The 18022-nt window shown below is 43.8% G+C and overlaps 2 protein-coding genes across 3 annotated transcripts in view; one reads left to right on the top strand and one right to left on the bottom strand.

Annotated features, from left to right (window-relative positions):
• The window catches only part of STAU1 (staufen double-stranded RNA binding protein 1), a gene marked incomplete at both ends in the record, with an annotated part of 33277 nt that extends 31346 nt beyond the window's left edge, over positions 1-1931 (top strand). The window contains 4 exon segments of the mRNA XM_084246610.1: positions 203-288; positions 341-441; positions 884-1063; positions 1852-1931. Of these exon segments, the coding sequence (XP_084102736.1) occupies positions 203-288; positions 341-441; positions 884-1063; positions 1852-1931 (447 nt within the window).
• Positions 1932-10627: 8696 nt separating this feature from the next.
• The window catches only part of CSE1L (chromosome segregation 1 like), a gene marked incomplete at its 5' end in the record, with an annotated part of 30883 nt that continues 23488 nt past the window's right edge, over positions 10628-18022 (bottom strand). For both annotated transcript variants that reach the window (XM_084248037.1, XM_084248038.1), the window contains 9 exons: positions 10628-10855; positions 11511-11742; positions 12428-12574; positions 13746-13827; positions 14471-14556; positions 14653-14750; positions 15356-15564; positions 15707-15857; positions 17032-17129. In XM_084248037.1, the coding sequence (XP_084104163.1) occupies positions 10766-10855; positions 11511-11742; positions 12428-12574; positions 13746-13827; positions 14471-14556; positions 14653-14750; positions 15356-15564; positions 15707-15857; positions 17032-17129 (1193 nt within the window). In that variant the 3' untranslated portion in view covers positions 10628-10765. The remainder of the gene's footprint in view (positions 10856-11510; positions 11743-12427; positions 12575-13745; positions 13828-14470; positions 14557-14652; positions 14751-15355; positions 15565-15706; positions 15858-17031; positions 17130-18022) is intronic.

Consider the following 18022-nt stretch of genomic DNA (forward strand, 5'->3'; position numbering starts at 1 on the left):
AAATGACCAGGCGACTCCGTGAGATAACCGTGGGTGTTTTTTTATTTGTATTTGAAGCTAAAAGGGCTGTGGTGAAAAGGGCTCCTAGCAGTCAAACAGGAGGAAGTTTCGGGGCAGGAGGAGACTCCCAGCCTCCCCTCGGCATCCCGTGCCGTGTCCTGAGCTGGGGTTGAGGTTTGACTTTTCTTTCCCTCCCCGCTAGGCTGCGTTGAACATTTTAAAGTTACTGTCTGAGTTGGACCAACAAAGCACAGAGATGCCAAGGACAGGAAACGGACCAACGTCTGTGTGAGTGAATCGGCTTCCACGGCAAGGCCGTTTTCTTCCTCTCGCGTGTCAGAGTCCGTCTGTCTGCTCAGCTCGGCAGCGAGACGCTCCCGGTGTCATTCCTGTCCCGGGCACAGCGCTCTCCTCTCTGCGCGGGTCGTCAGGAGCCCGCTGGCGGGTCTTGGCAGTGGAGTGAGGACCCGCCTCCTGCGGTCCGCGTCCTCCCCGCCCCGAGATCCTTTCGTGTACCTTCCTTGCGTTTTCTTGTAAAAATATTCAGAGATTTCTCTCCTTTCTCCTGCAGAGGTAGCATGCGCAGTTTCTCCTCCTCGCGTTTCCCATGGGACCTTAGGCCCTGGGAAACCTCAGGCCAGCTGTCGGGCGCTGGGTCCTGTCCTCTTTGGACTCCTCAGCGTGTGCTCATTTCATTTTTAACAGGGGCTTAAATTCTCTTAACATTGCAAAACTGGTGTCATTTTCATTTTTTTTTTCTTCCTTCCTTAAAGGTGTGGGAGGTGCTGAACCTTTTTTGCCCAGGAACCATTGTAAAGTCCCAACATATATACTGAAAATCCTGAAACTGCTTTGAGAATTTGGAATTTCTTGATACCTCCAGTGGGCCGAGACGTGCTGGGTAAAGACCTGGAGACAGCAGTGGTGACGAAGGTGGGCGCGCAAGGAGGCGGCTGCGGCCACTTGTGCCGAGGTTTGTCCCCACACGGCAGCAGCTGCAGGAAGAGGCGGGCCCGCCACACGGCCGAGGCTCGTCGGGAACACCAGCACGTGCACACCGCAGGTGCCTCGGGGCCCGGGCTTTGGGTTTTTCTGTCTGCGTGACAACAGCACGGATCTTTTTTCCAACTGGCTCATCAAACGATTTGGGACAAACCCTGGACACCCACGCTGGAGAGCCTTAGACCGGCCCGTGCTGACAGCACCAGATAATCAAATGCTTCCTGCTCAGCGCAAGCCGACCTTCCTAGCGCGCCGCGGCCACCGCCTCCCGAGTACCCCACCATCACCACTGCTTTCTCTTCCACCAGATACGTATTCTTAGTTTTATGATTTTCTTTTGATTGAAATGACACTATACAAATTTTCATTTGAGAGTTTCTCAATTGTATCTAGTTACATAGTTTAGAAACTTGTCTGAGACTGACTTTTTCAGTAATCTAACTGGCAGAGGTCATACCCGTGTGTCTGTGGTTAGATGTTTTTATTTCATTGGACTAACCCAGGACCATTTCAGTGATGCAATTGTGTGCCCCTGGTTTAGCTGAAAGAGTCCTGGACTTCTCAGAAACCTTGATGAAGTCTCCCACTGTTGTATAAATTGGACAATTTAGGAATTTTAAAATTTAAATGATCAGTTACTTTTCTATTTCACTTTTTGTTAAAGCAACAGAACTTAAGTGAGCTTTGGCCTTTGTTTTGAAGTGACAGAAGCGATGATGTGCGTATACACACGGCTCTCGAGGACGCCGCTGTCACTGCACGGCGGGGCGTGAGCTCCATGTAGTGCATCTGAAACCAGATCGGTTTTCCTTGAGCGCTTTTTATACTGTTGATTCCATCCCCAAGCAGGACTGAAAAGAATGACCATGTTTCACTCAAAGCGTTGCTGTTTCGACGTGCACAGCCGGCGCTGCGTCCTGTCCGGGTAGAGCACATGGTAGCCTTGCCAGCCACTTAAGTTCTGCTTCCATTTTCATTGTTTACCCTGGAATTTTTTCTCCCCGTGGAATGTAAGTAAAAAGAGTTTGTCACCAAATAAATGGTAATACTAATTTTTTTTGTTAATTTATTCTCAAATGCCACTACTGCTAGGTTGGTCCCCTCCCAACCTGCCCCCTCTTTTTTATTTAAAGAGAGCAAAACAAAAACTTGGTCATGCTTATGATTCCACCCGGGTGAGATTGATTTGAAATAACTTTATATGAAACCCTTGATCAATAAACAATACTAATGAATTCTTGGTCCTGTTGAGCAGTAACTAAAGGAGGGAAGCTGGCAGGGCACAGAAGCATGCCATGGGGGGCACCGGGGCCAAGGGAGATGCCTCTCGTCTGAACCTGAGTGTTCCCCGAGGGAGAGACGCTTCTCAACACTGCGAGTCTCTTCGCTCGGCTCAGGTGCTCTCGCACATGGAAGAAAGGTGAGGTGTCGCGTCCTAGCCTGGCTGACGAGCAGGCTGGCGATGCTGTTTTAGAGGAAGCTCATAAAGGTGGTTCACATAAAACCAGCCTGTGGCCTGGAGCATCAGAATAACCGAAAGGGACCAGAGGGTTTCGGGAAAATGCTAAGAGGCGGGCAGGAGTCCAGCATCGCAGGGAAGAGCAGCAGTGCAAAGGCATTCCCTCTCCCAGCCCTAGGTTCAGCCGTGTCGCCAAGGCTGTCCGCGCCCCGTGATGGATAGGGAACCAGTCTGCATGCTCGGTGCTCGTCACCTCTCAGCTGTTTGTAGGTTCCCTGACAGCTAGGGAGTGTGTGTGGTGTGTGTGTGTAACTCGTAAGTATTTCCTTTATACTCACACTGCATCCCCAGGCTCGCCCTAGAAGGCTTTCCTCATTGTTTTCAGCACTTTCTACAATGTTGAGACCAGAGGTGTCTCCCCAGCCCTCTCCTAAGCGTGTCCAGGACGCACTGCGCGGGCTGTTCCCTTCCTCCTGCCTCAGCTCAGCCGAGGTCCTCCGCGCTGGGGCTGGAAGATGGGAAAGGCCTGACAGAAGCCTCAGAAATAACTCACAGCTTCTGGGTGACTGACAGTTGGTCCTCGTGGACAGCACTTCGAAACTGGGAAATCCCCTCTTTATCATGCAGGGTTTTGTTATGAAGGTTTCCAAGTTTCTTTGCTAAGAGGTTTTTTGAAGTGAATAGTCGTCTGACTTCTTTGGAAAGATGCCCAGGTGGGGAGGCCTGTGTGCTCCTGCAGCCGGGCTCTCAGCCTGCAGTGCCCTGCTCCCTGTCTCGGGAGACTTGGGAGCGCTGTCCAGGAGCTGGGAGTCTGCACTAAGTTTTTATCCCAACAGTTTAAGAGTTGTAAGAACTTTTGAGCCAAACCTACGTACTTCAGTCCTTGGGACAATGTATGTGGTCCCGGTTTCTAGACTGCTGGCTGACAGGGAAGCAGGTGGGAAGGCAGCTGAGGCAGGACTGAAACCAAGGTCTGTTTGTTTTAGTCCCCTGGCACTTTGGGGAGGGGTGCCCGTGGTTGGGGGTGGATGGGCTCCATCGCCCCACAGCCAGTGAGGCAGCAGAATGTCATGACTGGTCAAGTTCTCTTACCACAAGCAGATATCTGAGTCAAGGTGATTTCCCCATAGCTGTGGCATTGTCTCTACAAGAGCTGACTGAACCAGTGGTGTGGAAAAAGCTGTCGCTTCAGAATCTAGAATTCTTCCACAGCTGAGCAAATGTGTGGCTTTTCAGGGCAAATGCCCATTGACAGCTGCCTGGCCCCGAGATCTGTTACATCATTGGCGGGCAGGGCGCGGCTGCCAGAGATGAGCCACTGTCATCTGTGACTTGAGGGCTTACCTGTCAGTGCGCCCTGGGAAACATGCAGCTTGAAATGTCCACATCCAGATGTGATGGATCGGTCAAGCACTTCAAGTTGCTGGTGCAGCAGGAAGAAGTTAGCTGGTTTTCTTCCATGGGCTTTTGAAGAAGTGGATGTTTGTCTTCGGGGCAGGGGGTAACTCGGGTGGGGTGGGGTGGGTTACGAGAGGCTGAGCTGCTCTTGGGATTTGTCCGGTATCGACTGCAGGTGAGAGACCTGCTGATTGTTAAAACAGTTTCCTGATCGGCCTTTGTAACTTAAATGGCATTCCAATCTTCCTTAGCAAAAACTGTACATAGGAGATTTGTACTGGTTGGCGTAATAATCCACGTTGGGTGGACTTCCTTTGCACACTGTTTGATGAATATTCGTCAAAACCGCTTTTGATTTTAAATACTTACCAGGCTGCACCAACAACAGTAAAGCAGTCTTTGTATTGTGGCAGTTTTTTTTCAATTTAAAAGTAAAGAATTTATAAGCGTAGCCATCATTTGCCCCTCCTTCACTTGCAGTTTTTTCAGAATGCTGAGATGTGGGGGGTGTGGTGCAGCTACAGGGTCCGCCACACCCCTTCTGCCCCGGCTGTCCTCGACTGTTCCCCTTAGTCCGCAGTAGCAGCAGCAGCGGGGCGGGTCTCTGTTGACATCGGTGGTGTTGACTGGGTCAGTGCTTGGTCTGATGCTGTGACGTAATCCTTTGTTGCTTCTTCAGACTGCTGTGCTGTATGTAGCATCTGCCTCCTTAATCATGGATGTGCTCTGGTGGCCAGAAGGCCTTGCCAGAATCCAACACAGAAGTCTCTGGTCCTGGTTTTGCTGTGCAAACACTGTAATCCCCAGGATGTGTCTACCCTGCTGAGTGTGTCTCACCTAGAAAATTGCTGGGAATGTGCTGGAATGGGGGATGCTCTTGGACATTCTCCTCTAAATTGCTGGGGGATTCACGAACAGATGCAGTATAAACGTGGGGGACGTCTGAAGCACTTTCTGGCTAAGAAGGCTGGCCATGCGTGCCTTCCCACACCCAAGGGCCACCCTGCTTTTTGGCATTGTGACTGCATTTGGCAAGTGAGGCCCCAGAGTGTGTGTTGGCGGCCAGTTTGTCACTGAATGACCCAAGGTGGTTTGACATCTTTGTCACTGTCCCTGGAAGCCTGCGTGAGCAACAGCATGGGGGATTCTACGAGGGTGAGGCTTCTGCGCTGGGAAGTGCAAACCATAAACACATCTCAGGAAGGGTCAAAATTCTATATTGTAAATCGGTAAGTATTTCCAGTTGGCAGAGGAGGAATCAGAGCCAACGCCAACCGGGTGGAGGCCTGCACGAGAGCAATGCCCAGTGCAAACAGGAACAGCAGGTGAGTGAATGAAGCCTGGCTGTGGCGGAAGGTAAGCTCGGGGGTCCACCCGGACTTCAGTCACTTCCTTAGAGATCGCTCAGGCTTTTTGCCTCCCTGAGTCTCAGTTTCTCTCTCTGTAAATTGGAAAAGACACGGGCCTCACAGGGTAAGACAGTGCATGTAAGGGGCTTCTCGGCGTGTCCACTGCTGTAAACACTAAATACCGTCTGTTCTTCCCACTCAGATGCTTGGAAATCTGTTACTCCGAGTTTGCTTTTCTAATCCCACTCAGGATGGCCGGTGGAGAGGAATCTGCCTAATCCCCAGATGGAGACTGCTCGCTGGGATGCAGATTCCAGGGGTCTCCCAGGAAAACGTGTGTAGACATTGCCTGAGGCCTGTGGCTCCTGCAGAGCCTACCTGTCATAGGTGTCTCTGGGCTGCCACCCTCTTCTTTGCGATCTCTTCTTCATTTTGAGGCCGTAAAACTTTAGATTGCTGTTCCCGAAACTTCACTGTCATGGTTCTTGTGCTGTATATGTTTGCCTTTTTTGACTCACTTTAGCTTCTGTGTACCCTAAGTCATGGTTCACCAAACTGAGCAGTGAGCATTGGGATACCTGGGGAGCTGTGATTAAGGTTGCCAGGTTCTATTTGCAGCTTCTGAAGCAGCAGGTCTGGGGTTCAAGAGCATTTCCAGTAAGGTCCTGGATGACGCTGATGGTACTTTGAGAATCAGCCATAACCTTAAGCAATAAAATCCATGAAACTGCTACAGTTTTTTCCTGATAAGAAACATTAACCATAAATGACAGGCAGCCTACAAATCCTTTGGGTCAGGCTTACCCATAAATGCTGCTGAAGGCTAAATGGAGGGCAGCTTTGCCCCTTTCAGACACACCTCTGGCAGCTCTGCAACAGTGTTCCAGCATCCCGTTGGGGGCATGGGGGAGCTTCGGAACAGTGCTGTGTGGTAGGAAAAGGGCAGAGCTTAAGGGTGGGATAGTTCTAAGGCTAGGGGTTCAGAATGCCCACCCTGCGGTGGTCACCTTAATTTGTTGCCCCCACCTTGCTTCTCCTTGAGAAGCTTGGGCAGCCTCCCTGACAGGCCTGGGTGCTTAGCAGGCTCCAGCCTGAGATTTACAGTCTCCCCAGAGGTGTCCGGAGGGGACTGTCCAGCCTTCCGGCCTGGCAGGACCCCTCTGGGTGCCAGGTTTCTCTTCTACCTGCCCTGCAGACCCAGTTGGAGACAGATCAAGATCTGTCTTCTTACCTGACACTGCTGCAGAAACCCGTGCTCTTGGGCGCCGTGGTCACTGCCCACTAAACTCAGGTTGACCCTTTACGCTTACAAGAAGTGCGCCGTCTTTCCAGGGCGAGGTAAGTAAGACTCTTTCCTCGTTTTGCTTCCCACTTCTCCGGTCGGTCTTTTGGTATCTGGTCTCCTTGAAAGTAAGTGGAGATTCTTTTTCACATGGATAGTGAGTAGCTGCCACACTGGCAAGCTTTTCTCACTTCATCCAATTTGCAAGGGAGGAAACCCAGAAGCAGGGAAGCGACTTCATGCGGTTTGTGACAGCCTTCCCCACGGAAGGTGGATGGGGGTCTGTGCGCCCGAACCCGTTCCTGACTCTCAGGGGTTCTCAGCTCACGCGGAGAGCACAATGGAAACTTGTTCACGAAGGTCCTTTACTCTTCCAAGCAGCTGTCCTACTGAGCACACCCTAGGGTGGATTTGAGGGGGAGTCTTGCTACCACACCGGGGCCATCAAGTTTCTTGGACAAAGAGCAAAAGCAAGAGAAAACTGGACTTGATTACAAAGCAGATGCTCGGTGTTTCTGAAACAAAAGGTCACATCCCATAGACGCGCTGGATGGAGGGCGAACGGGGACAGAGGAGGAACTGTGGCAGCGAAAACGCTATTGTCAGCAAAGACTTCACAGTTGCCCTTACCGAATGGAGACTGGTTTCCTACCTTTGCCAAGCCCTGACTTGCACGGTGCCTGAGCCCTGTGTTCCAGAAGTTAGGCTGCCTGGGTTTGAACCTCTGTTGCACCTAGCACTAGGACCAGGGCAGTCCCTACATTTTTAGGAGTAAGGATGTGGCCCTGCCAGATTCTCAGACCAAAGACACCATCAGGTCTCCAGCTCCTGCGGACACTGGGACAGGGAGGCCTGACTAGGAGCGCTGGCATCTGCCCGAGTTTACACTGGCACACAGGAGCCAACAAGCTATAAAGCACCTCAGAAAAGAGTGGAAGGCATGCCGTGCAACACAGAATGAAAAAGCTGATAAACTCCAAGGAAAGGTTACCAGAAAGGGGTCAAATATAACACAAGCTAAAATGGGGCCTGGCTTGAGCAATTGAAGGCATATGAGGAAAACTAATCCACCCGACCCCACTGACTCTCATGAACACTCTCTCTTGAGTGGAGCAAAAGCTAAGACATCGACCTGGAGAAGAGGGAATGTAATCTCTCTATACTGTGGGGCCCAGCATGGAGCACACTTTTTTTTAAAATTTATTTTTATGTATACAAGAGCTGGGGTAAGGCCAGAGGCACGGGAGGGTGAGAGGATTCACCAGAGACAGAGCAGAACAGGCAGACTGACGAAATACACTGTTGAGGGGAGCAGCGGGCGAGACAGGAGAGGTCTGCCCACCATGTGGGAATCTCCCTGGCCAGCCAGGAATCGAACCAGCACTGCAGAGGCTGTGGACAGCTTCACAGCGTGGCGCTCAACCCGCTGCGCCACCGGGGAGCCCTGAAACACTATTTACAGCATCAAAACTCAGGTATTTTACCAGTTCTCACCTTTAAAGAGGGACCTACAGAGAAGGCGCAGGAAACGGGACTACCCGTACAGAATGAGTGACTGTGTAAAATGAGGATAAAGCTGGCAAGTTAAAGCAGTGGAGGCATCCTTGTCATTATAGAGAATTCTAGAGACAGTGGCCAGAACTGATGGAACAAGAGTTAAAGATAAAAAGCAGCACAGAAAATTACTTTTTAACAAAAACCTAGCAGGGTAAAAACAGTATGAACTAAATTCTTATTTTTCATAGCAGGGAGTTAAGAGACGTCTTTAAGGCTGATGTATCAAGAAGATGAAGCACACTAAAGGCAGTACTAACAGAGCTTTTGCGTCCAAGAGGGTAAGTAGGGATAGGGTAGAAATTCAGTGTTCAGTTATGTAAGCCCTGCATAGTATCAGACTCTCTGGCACATGCTAAAATGGCTATGCCCCAAAAGGAGAGAAATAAAATACCATTTTCACCCATCAAAAGAAATGATGCATAGTGTGGGTCAGGGGGGTGCTATTCAAACTGGCATAACCTTCACACAAAATAGGAATTGGCCTAGAACTCCCACTTTCAGGAGAAAAAAAAAAAGATACAGATTAATGTATATGGTTGTTCATCTTACAAAAATAAGACTCCACATGTCCAGCAATGATTGTTATAATTATATATTAATATTTGATATCAAAATAAGCTATAGCACTAGAAATGTTTATACCAAATGTTAAAAAGTATTTTTTAAAGCATATATAAATTAATTGTACACACAGAATGATCTTGATTTTGTTAAGGGGGGGGATGAACCACAACGTCTGAAGAAAATAGGAATATGGACGACTTTTAAATTTTTCTAACAGAAAACAGCTAATCATAAACAAGTTAAAAATCACGTTTCTCAGAAGGAACAACCTTTGCAATGAATGACATTTCTCCTGTCTCAGAGTGCCCTGGGGTGAGTATCGCCCTCTCTATAAGGCCTTCCCCCCGACCACGGCAGGCATGTTGGGGAGCCAGGGCAGTGTTCAAACGGCCCTGTACCCAACACTGCCTCCCAGCCAAGCACCCTTCCCGCAGTGGGTCAAACAGCACTTTAGTCTTCCAACCATCCTTAAGTTATTCTCATTTTCCCAGAGGAAATAAAAGTGTACAGGTCATTGCAACAGTTAGTGGAGCTGTCATTCAAACTCAGGTTGACCTGCTATCAAAGCGTGAGCCTAGTTCCTCAGCACAAAGAATTAACATTGTTACTATGGAGGAAGAGCTACCACAACACTTCAGTTTATCAAGCTCTTAAAAGATGACTAAATAAGAAACCTCAGTTTAAAGCATTTAAAAAGTTAAGAATATTAGTGAACTCTATTCAGGGCGAGATAGTAAAGTGTTCCAGTCTGCCTGTCCAGAACATGTAGAAAGCATATTTGTGAATCCAAACCATCTTATATTTAAATGTTTTACTTAAGGATGGAAAAAATGCAGAACGTGCTCATTCTTCCGAGTGTAAGATGCTGAAAGAGGCTCCTCCAGAACAGTAACTACTGTGCCTTTACTGAACTCACCAACTGCTTGAGCAAGAGCCGATACTATCTGAACATCAATCGAAAACCATCAACACCAATTCTGTTTTCTAATTCAGACTTTACACCTATGTTAAAATATTCATTTATAGTTTAAAAACAAATTCCAGTATCTCAATATCCTCTGCCAATGACCATGATTCAATGCTCCCATTACTATGTTAAAAAAAAAAAGCAGCCCTAAAGGTGAGATTGATGCATACACACATAAGTTGGAACTTCAAAAACACTACAAAAAAACCTGAGATATAAACAAAGTGTACCTCTTAATTCAGATAGCCCGTTTTTTCAGTCCCCAAAAATGAATGCCACAGAACTCCAGGCCACAGGAGGATGTCACTGCAGGCAACCTTTGTTCTTCCTTGCCCTTTGAATTCTAAGATGCCAAGGTTCAAAAAGTTACAGGTAACCTCTGATCTGCAGAGAAGAAAGTTACCAGGAAAGACAGCAAGCACCCACGCCGTCCAAAGTGCTGCCTACAGCCTTGTGGGACCAGGCACAGCATTTCTCCCCACACCACACAGAGAGCCGCGCACCCATGCTGCCACTTAGAAACTGGCATAAAAAATTCTAGTTAGCCCCATACCTGTACTAACATTCTTTTCTGTTATTAAAAAGACCAATCTAAGTTGAACTATTTAGAAATTAGGATAATATCAAGTCATGGAGGGGGAAAATTATAGAGCATCAAAAACCTGTCCTTAAGATGATCTTAGGTACATACTTTAGGACTTCTTTTTATTGCTGATAAACAGATTTAAAACTATGTGCATTTCTTGGCAAGTTATACAAGTGATTCACACTTATTCACATTTCCAATAAAAGCTAAAGGACAAAAATACAAAGAACAAGAGAAACACAAAGGCAACAGTCTCGAAACAGAAGAATTTAGTAACAAAAAGTCTCCACAGTCAACGTCCATCAAAATCTTAAAATTATGCCAACAGTGCAAATGCAGAACTCAAATCAATGTCCTACACCAAACTATTAATACTTGTCCCTTGAAGGTGCAAACTGGAAGTTGCCCATTTAAATGTATGATCACATAAACCACCTAATTTGCTCAAGGTTCAGCTTAAAGCAACATTTAATAATCTTTACAAGATGGGATTTGTGACAAGTTCAATAAGAAAACTTGCTTGGTTTGAACGCTGCTGTGCTCAGAAGTCTGTGTGATTTCCTCAGAAACCATCCTGGGCTTAAGTGAGTGAAAACACAGTTCAGAGCAGAGTCACGCTGGCCGCCTGCAGGTAGCCCTGGAGGTACTGTAGCGCTTCTGCATTGAGGCTGGTGCTCACCATGGAGGGAACCTGCAAGATACAGAAATACACTGGCTACTGGGGAGCCCGGCCTAAGGAATCCCCAAGGGACTCAAATGTGTCTACCCCTCAAAAATGGACCCATGTAAAGAGTTACTACTGTCTGGTGTGACAGTGGCACCCCAAAAGCCAATGTATGTGTGTTTTTAAAGTTGTGACCAATTACTATTCAATTTATATATGGGTGGAATAACAATTTTCACCAAAGGGTGGGAGTGGGTAAGGATAGAACAAGATTGGCAGAGTTTACTGGTAACTGTTTAAAGTGAGGAGATACAGGTTCATTTTCCCATAATAAATGAAAAATAGAAAATTTATCAGGTGTAGTATGTCTTACAAGACTCCATAATAGGTGCTAATTCAACTATATAACCATTAAATTTATTACATGATTCATTAATTTCTGAGTATACTACAGTTAAAATGTAGGCATTTCCTTTAAGGATTAAAATCATTCATTCAAAGTTTTTTGTAGCACATCAACAGGGGAAAAGGGACCCACCATTTTTTATTAAAGTCAAGCTCTAACTGTACCTCTAGATATTTTTGACCAAAGGAACAAAGCACCAGAACTACTACCAAGACTCCTGCCATTCCATAAACTAGGTTTCCCTCAATCACAGAAGTTTGTTAATAAAACAGTTACCCTTCCTGGACAGGCGGTAGACAGTTTGTGAAGTGACTGTGCTAGGTGTATTTTGGGGTTGTTCACCATCTGACCCACAGGATCATGCTCTTTTTTCCCTGCAAATGCCAACTGTGAGAAGGCAGTCTGGTATCCTGGTGTATCTTCTATGTCAATAAAATGTTCTTCATCAGGAATGGTATCATCTTCAGGTAACTCAAAAAGGCCAATCAGAGACTGTAATAAAGGAGTCCTGTATTGGAAGAAAGCAAGACCACAGTCTAAAGTAAATACTTTGCAGACTGCAAAATAACCAATTATTCAGAAACAATATTGTAGATAGATACTCCCAAAAAGTAGCAGGAATGGGTACCATTGTTATCCCTAGCCAAAAACCATGCTTCCATTCTGTCCCACAGCACCCCAATTTCTCTTTTGAAAACTACTCAGTGGCCAGAGCTCTCAAGTTGGCTGTTTTATATAGACCTAGAGGGCCTTTTGACTTAAGTCAAACTCAGGAGACTCAATGTTGTCACTCAGAAGAAATAAGCTTCAAGGTGAATCAGATCACTCTGGAAAAGGCTGGCTGAGTAAAAGCCTTAGTAAGGAAGAACAAGAGTGTCAGATAGTGAGCACAAGCATGCAAGATCTACTTTTTTATGGATTCAATTCCTTCTCTTAATACTTAAGCCAGTTAGGTTGAATGTCATGAAATAGACTAGGGACTGTCAGCAGACTCTGAGACCTATGAATTTCCTGTCAAACAGTTAAGAAAGACAATGTCTCCAGGCCCATAAGGATCCACAAGTTATGTCCTGGATCTGATGATTGCTGTGGAAATGCAGAAAAGTCCTGGTGCTCAAGAGAACAAGCTTGGCTAACTTCGGTCATGATGGAAGGACCCTGCAACTTCCAAAAACCTTAGCCAGATTACTCACCACAGCTTGGTATACTCGGTGTCCATCATCGGGGGACATTCTGTTAGTAATTTGGTTATGCCAACTGCACAAATCTTTTTCTCTACATTTCCAGATACTTTCTGAATTTCAGGAATAATGATCTTTTCCAAAACCATTCCAAACATTCTATTAATCAAAGCAAAATAAATCTACTCAATATTACATGTCTGTTACTATAATTAAACAATGAAATGGTTAAATGCTTTTTATTCGATGACATCTTAAAAGTATAAAATACAAAATAGTAAGTTTGCTATTTTTGGTTAACTAAATAGAAAAGATAACTACAGTAACATCAAAACTCTACCCTGTGGCAAATGGGCCCCCTTTGTGAATGCTGCTTACGCCTACCATCACGCAGAATCTTGACAGCCATTTTTTGTTTTTCAAAAAATTACTTGAATATTTAGGAATTAGAAGAGCAAGGAAAAAAACTAAGCTTGCATCTCAACATCCAGCAGTAACTAGTTTTTAATATCCTTAGGTTACAAATATCCCAATTTTCCATATTTTATGACTTACATGTGTTAATGGCTATATTTTAAAAACGACTTGATCAATAACCTTTCTTGTTGCTGACATCCTAGAAGTAAAGTTTCCCATGGTTCTAAATGACATAGATGTCTCAGTTTATAAATGTTTTAAACTGTAAATAGTGGGTGTGAAAGAGTATTGATATTTTAATGCTCTAAAGAGTGTTCATTTTTTGTCCTGGCTTATTTCATGATCAATGCATAAAGCTGATTTCCTTGTACTAGTTTTCTAGCTAATTCATTTTTTACACCTTGGTTAATCTAGAATTTTCTGGATATAATACAGAGACAGGGATCTAACTTCAATTTTTTTCTCCGAAGACTTGTCCTTTATCATTCTATATCCTTCCTTTCCCTGTTAGATGGGAAATGCTACCTAATCACATTCTTTGTGTATCTCTCTGTGTGTGTGTGTATTTATATATAAATGTATTAAAAGTCAAAATCAAAGTTTTATTGATTCAAACTTTTCTCATTTGAAAAATCCCTTTGCTGGCCTTAACAAAGTCAGGTTCCTGGAGACACACTGGCCAGCAACACAGAACATGAGCTGCAGGGATGCCAGGAGGCTGAGAAATTCTGGGAATCGGGGAATTTTGCAGTATTTTCATCTTTACATTTCAACATCTCAAGATTCATTTGAAAACCACAAAGTTAACTATTATTGTACCAAGAACCATGAAATCATCTATAAAACAGATAATGGTTTGTGCTTAAATACATCACATTTTTTGCTTCTAAAAATAAAATAAAAGCAAACTTACTTTGGTTGTATACCATCGAATATTTCTTGTAACGCTAGTGCCCCATATTTTATGCAATACAAATTAATAAAGACTAAGAAACCTGTTGAAGAAGATGCAGAATGTCAATAGTGAGGACCTGCTGCACTCTAATGATTTAGTGCAAGTGCATCAAGTGAAATCCATGGAACTGTTAAAACCCAGTGACTGGCTTTGGTATCACACCTTGCCTTCTAACTTCTGCCTTTAGAGTATAGACATATGAGGGCTTTACATAGAGCCCCTCAGATTTGTATTCCTTTATATAATTTTCTATTTAAATTGTTTTGATATTCAAACTTACAAAGTATCCTTTGTTTTTTCTCAAATTTTATTGGTTTGCCAATTGCTTATATGGCTGTAATCAAGGGCCGACTTCCCACCTTTGCATGTGCACGTGCTTCCCTCCCCCACACCATAGCCCAGCGCCAGGCCTCTGCCCTTCCCACCCGCTCCTCTCCTCTCCCCCTTCCCTCTGCTAGTCAGTCTATTTTTTCCAGAGTCCAACAATTATTTTTGCTGTGCTTTTGCCAGACAAATTGACCTTTGAAACACATTGTGTTTGAAAATGATCTAGGGTTTGGAGAACATTTCAAAATACAGTACTTGACATGTAAAGTTTACAACTTGATAAAAAAAAAATTATATATAATCATAAAGTCTGAAAGTTTCAGTTACTTCATTTCTTTAGGAATGATTTTACTTACTCTTGATAAACTTTGTTGTTTTGGAATTCTGAAGTCTTTGGAATAGCAGAATGAAGATTTGCTTCCTGTATTGGTCAACTGACTCACTGAATAGGATAAAAGCAACAATATAAAGTCAGCATTTTCCTAAATACCTAACAGAATCCTTTATTAAGTGTACAGTGAGGCTGTATTATACTCACGGAGGCATATGCTCTATTATACTGTTTAGAAGATAAAAGCCTTGGTGGTCATTGGCTTTGGATGCAATCAGCTTCTGGAAGACACCTAATAACCCAGGCTACAACAAATTAGGTAAAATAATAATAATCAGCTAAAGAGGCAAGGATTAAATGTTCCAAAAGTTAAAAGGTTCATGCTGTAACAATCCAATTAGCATTTTCTCCTTAGTTATTATTTCTCAAGTGTAGAGATAGGGCCTCCCAGGTGGCACAAAGGGTTAAGACACAACTAATGAAGCTATCCGCAGCCACTGCAGCATGAGTTCAATCCCCGGTCAGGGAGCTACCCACATGGCACAGACCTCTCCTGACTCGCCCACTGCTCCCCTCAGCAGTGTATTTCAGTCAATCTACCTGTTCTGTTCCCCACTCTGTCTCTGGTGAATCCTCTCACCTTCCACACCTCTGGCCTGTACCCCAGTTCTTGTATGCATAAATAAATAAATCTTCAAAGAAAAAAAGTATAGAGATAAAAATTCCACCATAATAAGGCCTTGAAGTGCTTGAAATTAATCTGGCTCTTGAATTTTCATTTTCCACTATAAGATAAAAAACTAAATCACACCCGATTCTAATAAAATATTAACATTTCCTACTGATTACTTCCCATTTAGTAGAGAATCTTCCCTAGTTTTTCTTTCAGCTACCATAGAAAATGACTCACAATTTTGTCAGCTGCAGCATTTGCTATTGTATTTGAACCACGTTCCAAGAATGCTTGAAGAAGCCTCACTAGAGCAGGGATATTGCCTGTTCTTTCCCAAAGCACTGGCTGAAGGAGATGAGGAAATAAGGCCATGTAGGAAGACGGGATATCATTTTTGTGTGTTTCCAGAAGCAAAGACATCACTTGAAAGACGTATGGAATAAATTCTGTTGACAAAAGCAAAAACAGAGCTGCCAGCTTTAGAATGACTGGCTATGACACGAAAATCACATTATCTCTTAGGCTACATTTTGTGGTAACTTTGATATACATACTTCATTTGAAAGAAAATAACTTCCTTTAACTTACCTTGCACATCATTCTGTAAAATTTCAGTGAACACCAGAAACAAAGCCTCCTCAAAATTTACAACAGCAGCAGGGTTAGCTTTGCAAGTTATCCTTATAGATAAACATATGGCTTCAAACATGTAGTGATTAAAGTGAGGTTTGCTTGGGTTCTGAAATTTAAACAAATGAATTATTCTCCAAGTGACTATGTTAACATCTAAAACACACCTCACCCTTTCAAAACACGTTAAGAGCTGTCATCTTTTTAAAATCAGTATTAAGGAAAAAAGCAGCCATTATACTGAAAAGTCTGTACATTTGTTAAAATTTTACACTGACTTTTAAATTCAGAAAATAATACTTGCTAGTGCAAGTATTATAATACTTACTAGTGCTAGTGTTTGGATTTCTCTTCAAAAGTCAAGGCCTACTATGAAAAATGTACTCCAATCCTAGGAAGGTGACTGCACAAGCCCGAGCTCCTAGCACTAGAGCTTGGCTTACACCCACATGTGCTCCTAGAGCTATCTATCTCTATAAACAATGATGGAAACAAGCCAAGGACAAAAAAGGTGACGGGTTTGCAACTAGCCTTGTATGGGACTTTTGGCAAACCTCAGCTTCTACGGCTTTCAACATCTCTACCTACAAAGTGATGACTCTTCATATCAGCAGTATTCAATTTTCTTCCAGCAAGAAAACCCTAATTTCTCTTTAAAGTCTTTTTTGGAGGGCTACCATGTAAGTCGATAAACTCAAAGATGAGTGTTTTTATATATACAGAGGATACAGGTAGAAGGATCCTTTATCTTTCTCAATTTCCCAAAGCCCAAAATAGTCCAAGACCTGTACTTAGCACGCAGAGTAAAAATAATCACTCTCTTCTCCAACGTCCCTCTAATACTCCAATGAATCTATCTCCTTTTCAGAGTAACTTCTGGGAACAAACATCTAAAGAGGAGTTTGTCAGCCTTAAGCTGATTTTTCATATTCTGAAACTTAATGTTTATCAGAATAAATATTTCATCAGAAAGGTGGACACTGATCATCATTTTATAGATATCCGATGGGCTTTTATGTCCATTTAGTACAAAGCCCACTTTCCTCCATCTAAGAACATTTGAGATCTGCATTTTCTCAGTTTTCAAAGAATGTATTTTTAAATGAGAATTAAAATGTATTCAAGTTTCTGAGACTACATTTACTCTAATGCCATCTGTATAGCTCAGATAGGTAAAGTAACTGCTTAGAACTTTTCCTAAGTCTGACCTATTGCCAAGGCATTCTAAGGCTTTGAGTTTGGAGCATAAGTTAAAAAGCAGCACTCGCAAAATTGGTTGTTACCTTACTAACAGCTAGTAGCTTCTGGGTAAGCTGAGTGATGAGGGTAGGGATGTAAGGGATTATGGCTTCTTGTAAGAGGGAAAAACTTCGCATAATAGCTGTAAAATATAAAAACAACAAAAAGAGTTTAAACTTCAGAACAAAACAGTGATTACATGGGGGAAAAGTTCACCAATGCATTAACTAAATGGTAAAGACACATTTTATATAGTGGATAAGGTCTACTATGAACAAACACCCCAGTCGAGGAAGGAACGAGTACACAAGCACTAGCTCCCCGTGCTGCACCGATGTGTAATGCCCTGGGTAGCTCTCTCCACCTGCAAATAATCTAAATTGCCCTTTCTTTTAAAGCTAGACCAGGTATTGGCAACACAATTTAGGTGGGAATATCCAGAAGACCCAAGGCTTACCTAAATAATTAAAAAAAAAAAGGGTGGGGGGAAGGGAACAGTGAAGTAACTGAAGAGGGGGAAGAAGCTGAGAGCAGCAGGTAGAAGGAAGCAGTGTTTGAAATCTCTTTCACTTAGAAATCAGGGGCACCGAAATGTGAGCACAGCAGCCGGTCATCAACTGAAAGAGAATGTCACCTGGCCATCATCTGCTCCAGAGAGAACAGGAGCCTAAGAAAAATCCAAAAGTAGATCTAAATTTCTGGGAGGAGCCATATTACAAAAATACTGCTCACACATGTCATGGGAGTCAAATACACTATTAAGCTTAAAAAAAAAAAGAATAATGATTGTTTTTCCACAAACAAAAATTTAAGAATATCTACTATATGTCAGGCATGGGGGACTAACGGTTATCTTCTCTTGCCCCCTAAATTTTGCAATGTGGTTACATCTATGTGAGCCAAAGAACCCCTCACCCCCTTTCACTAGCTAATCCCTCATGTCAGTTTATACATTACTTCAAGAGAAAGTCTATCCTGAGCTGGGTTAAGAGCGTTAAAGGATGGATTATCCTCTGGGCTGACACAGAATCCTTT

The sequence above is a fragment of the Talpa europaea genome (assembly GCF_964194135.1).
Source record: "Talpa europaea genome assembly, chromosome: 11".
NCBI classification, from domain to species: Eukaryota; Metazoa; Chordata; class Mammalia; order Eulipotyphla; family Talpidae; genus Talpa; species Talpa europaea.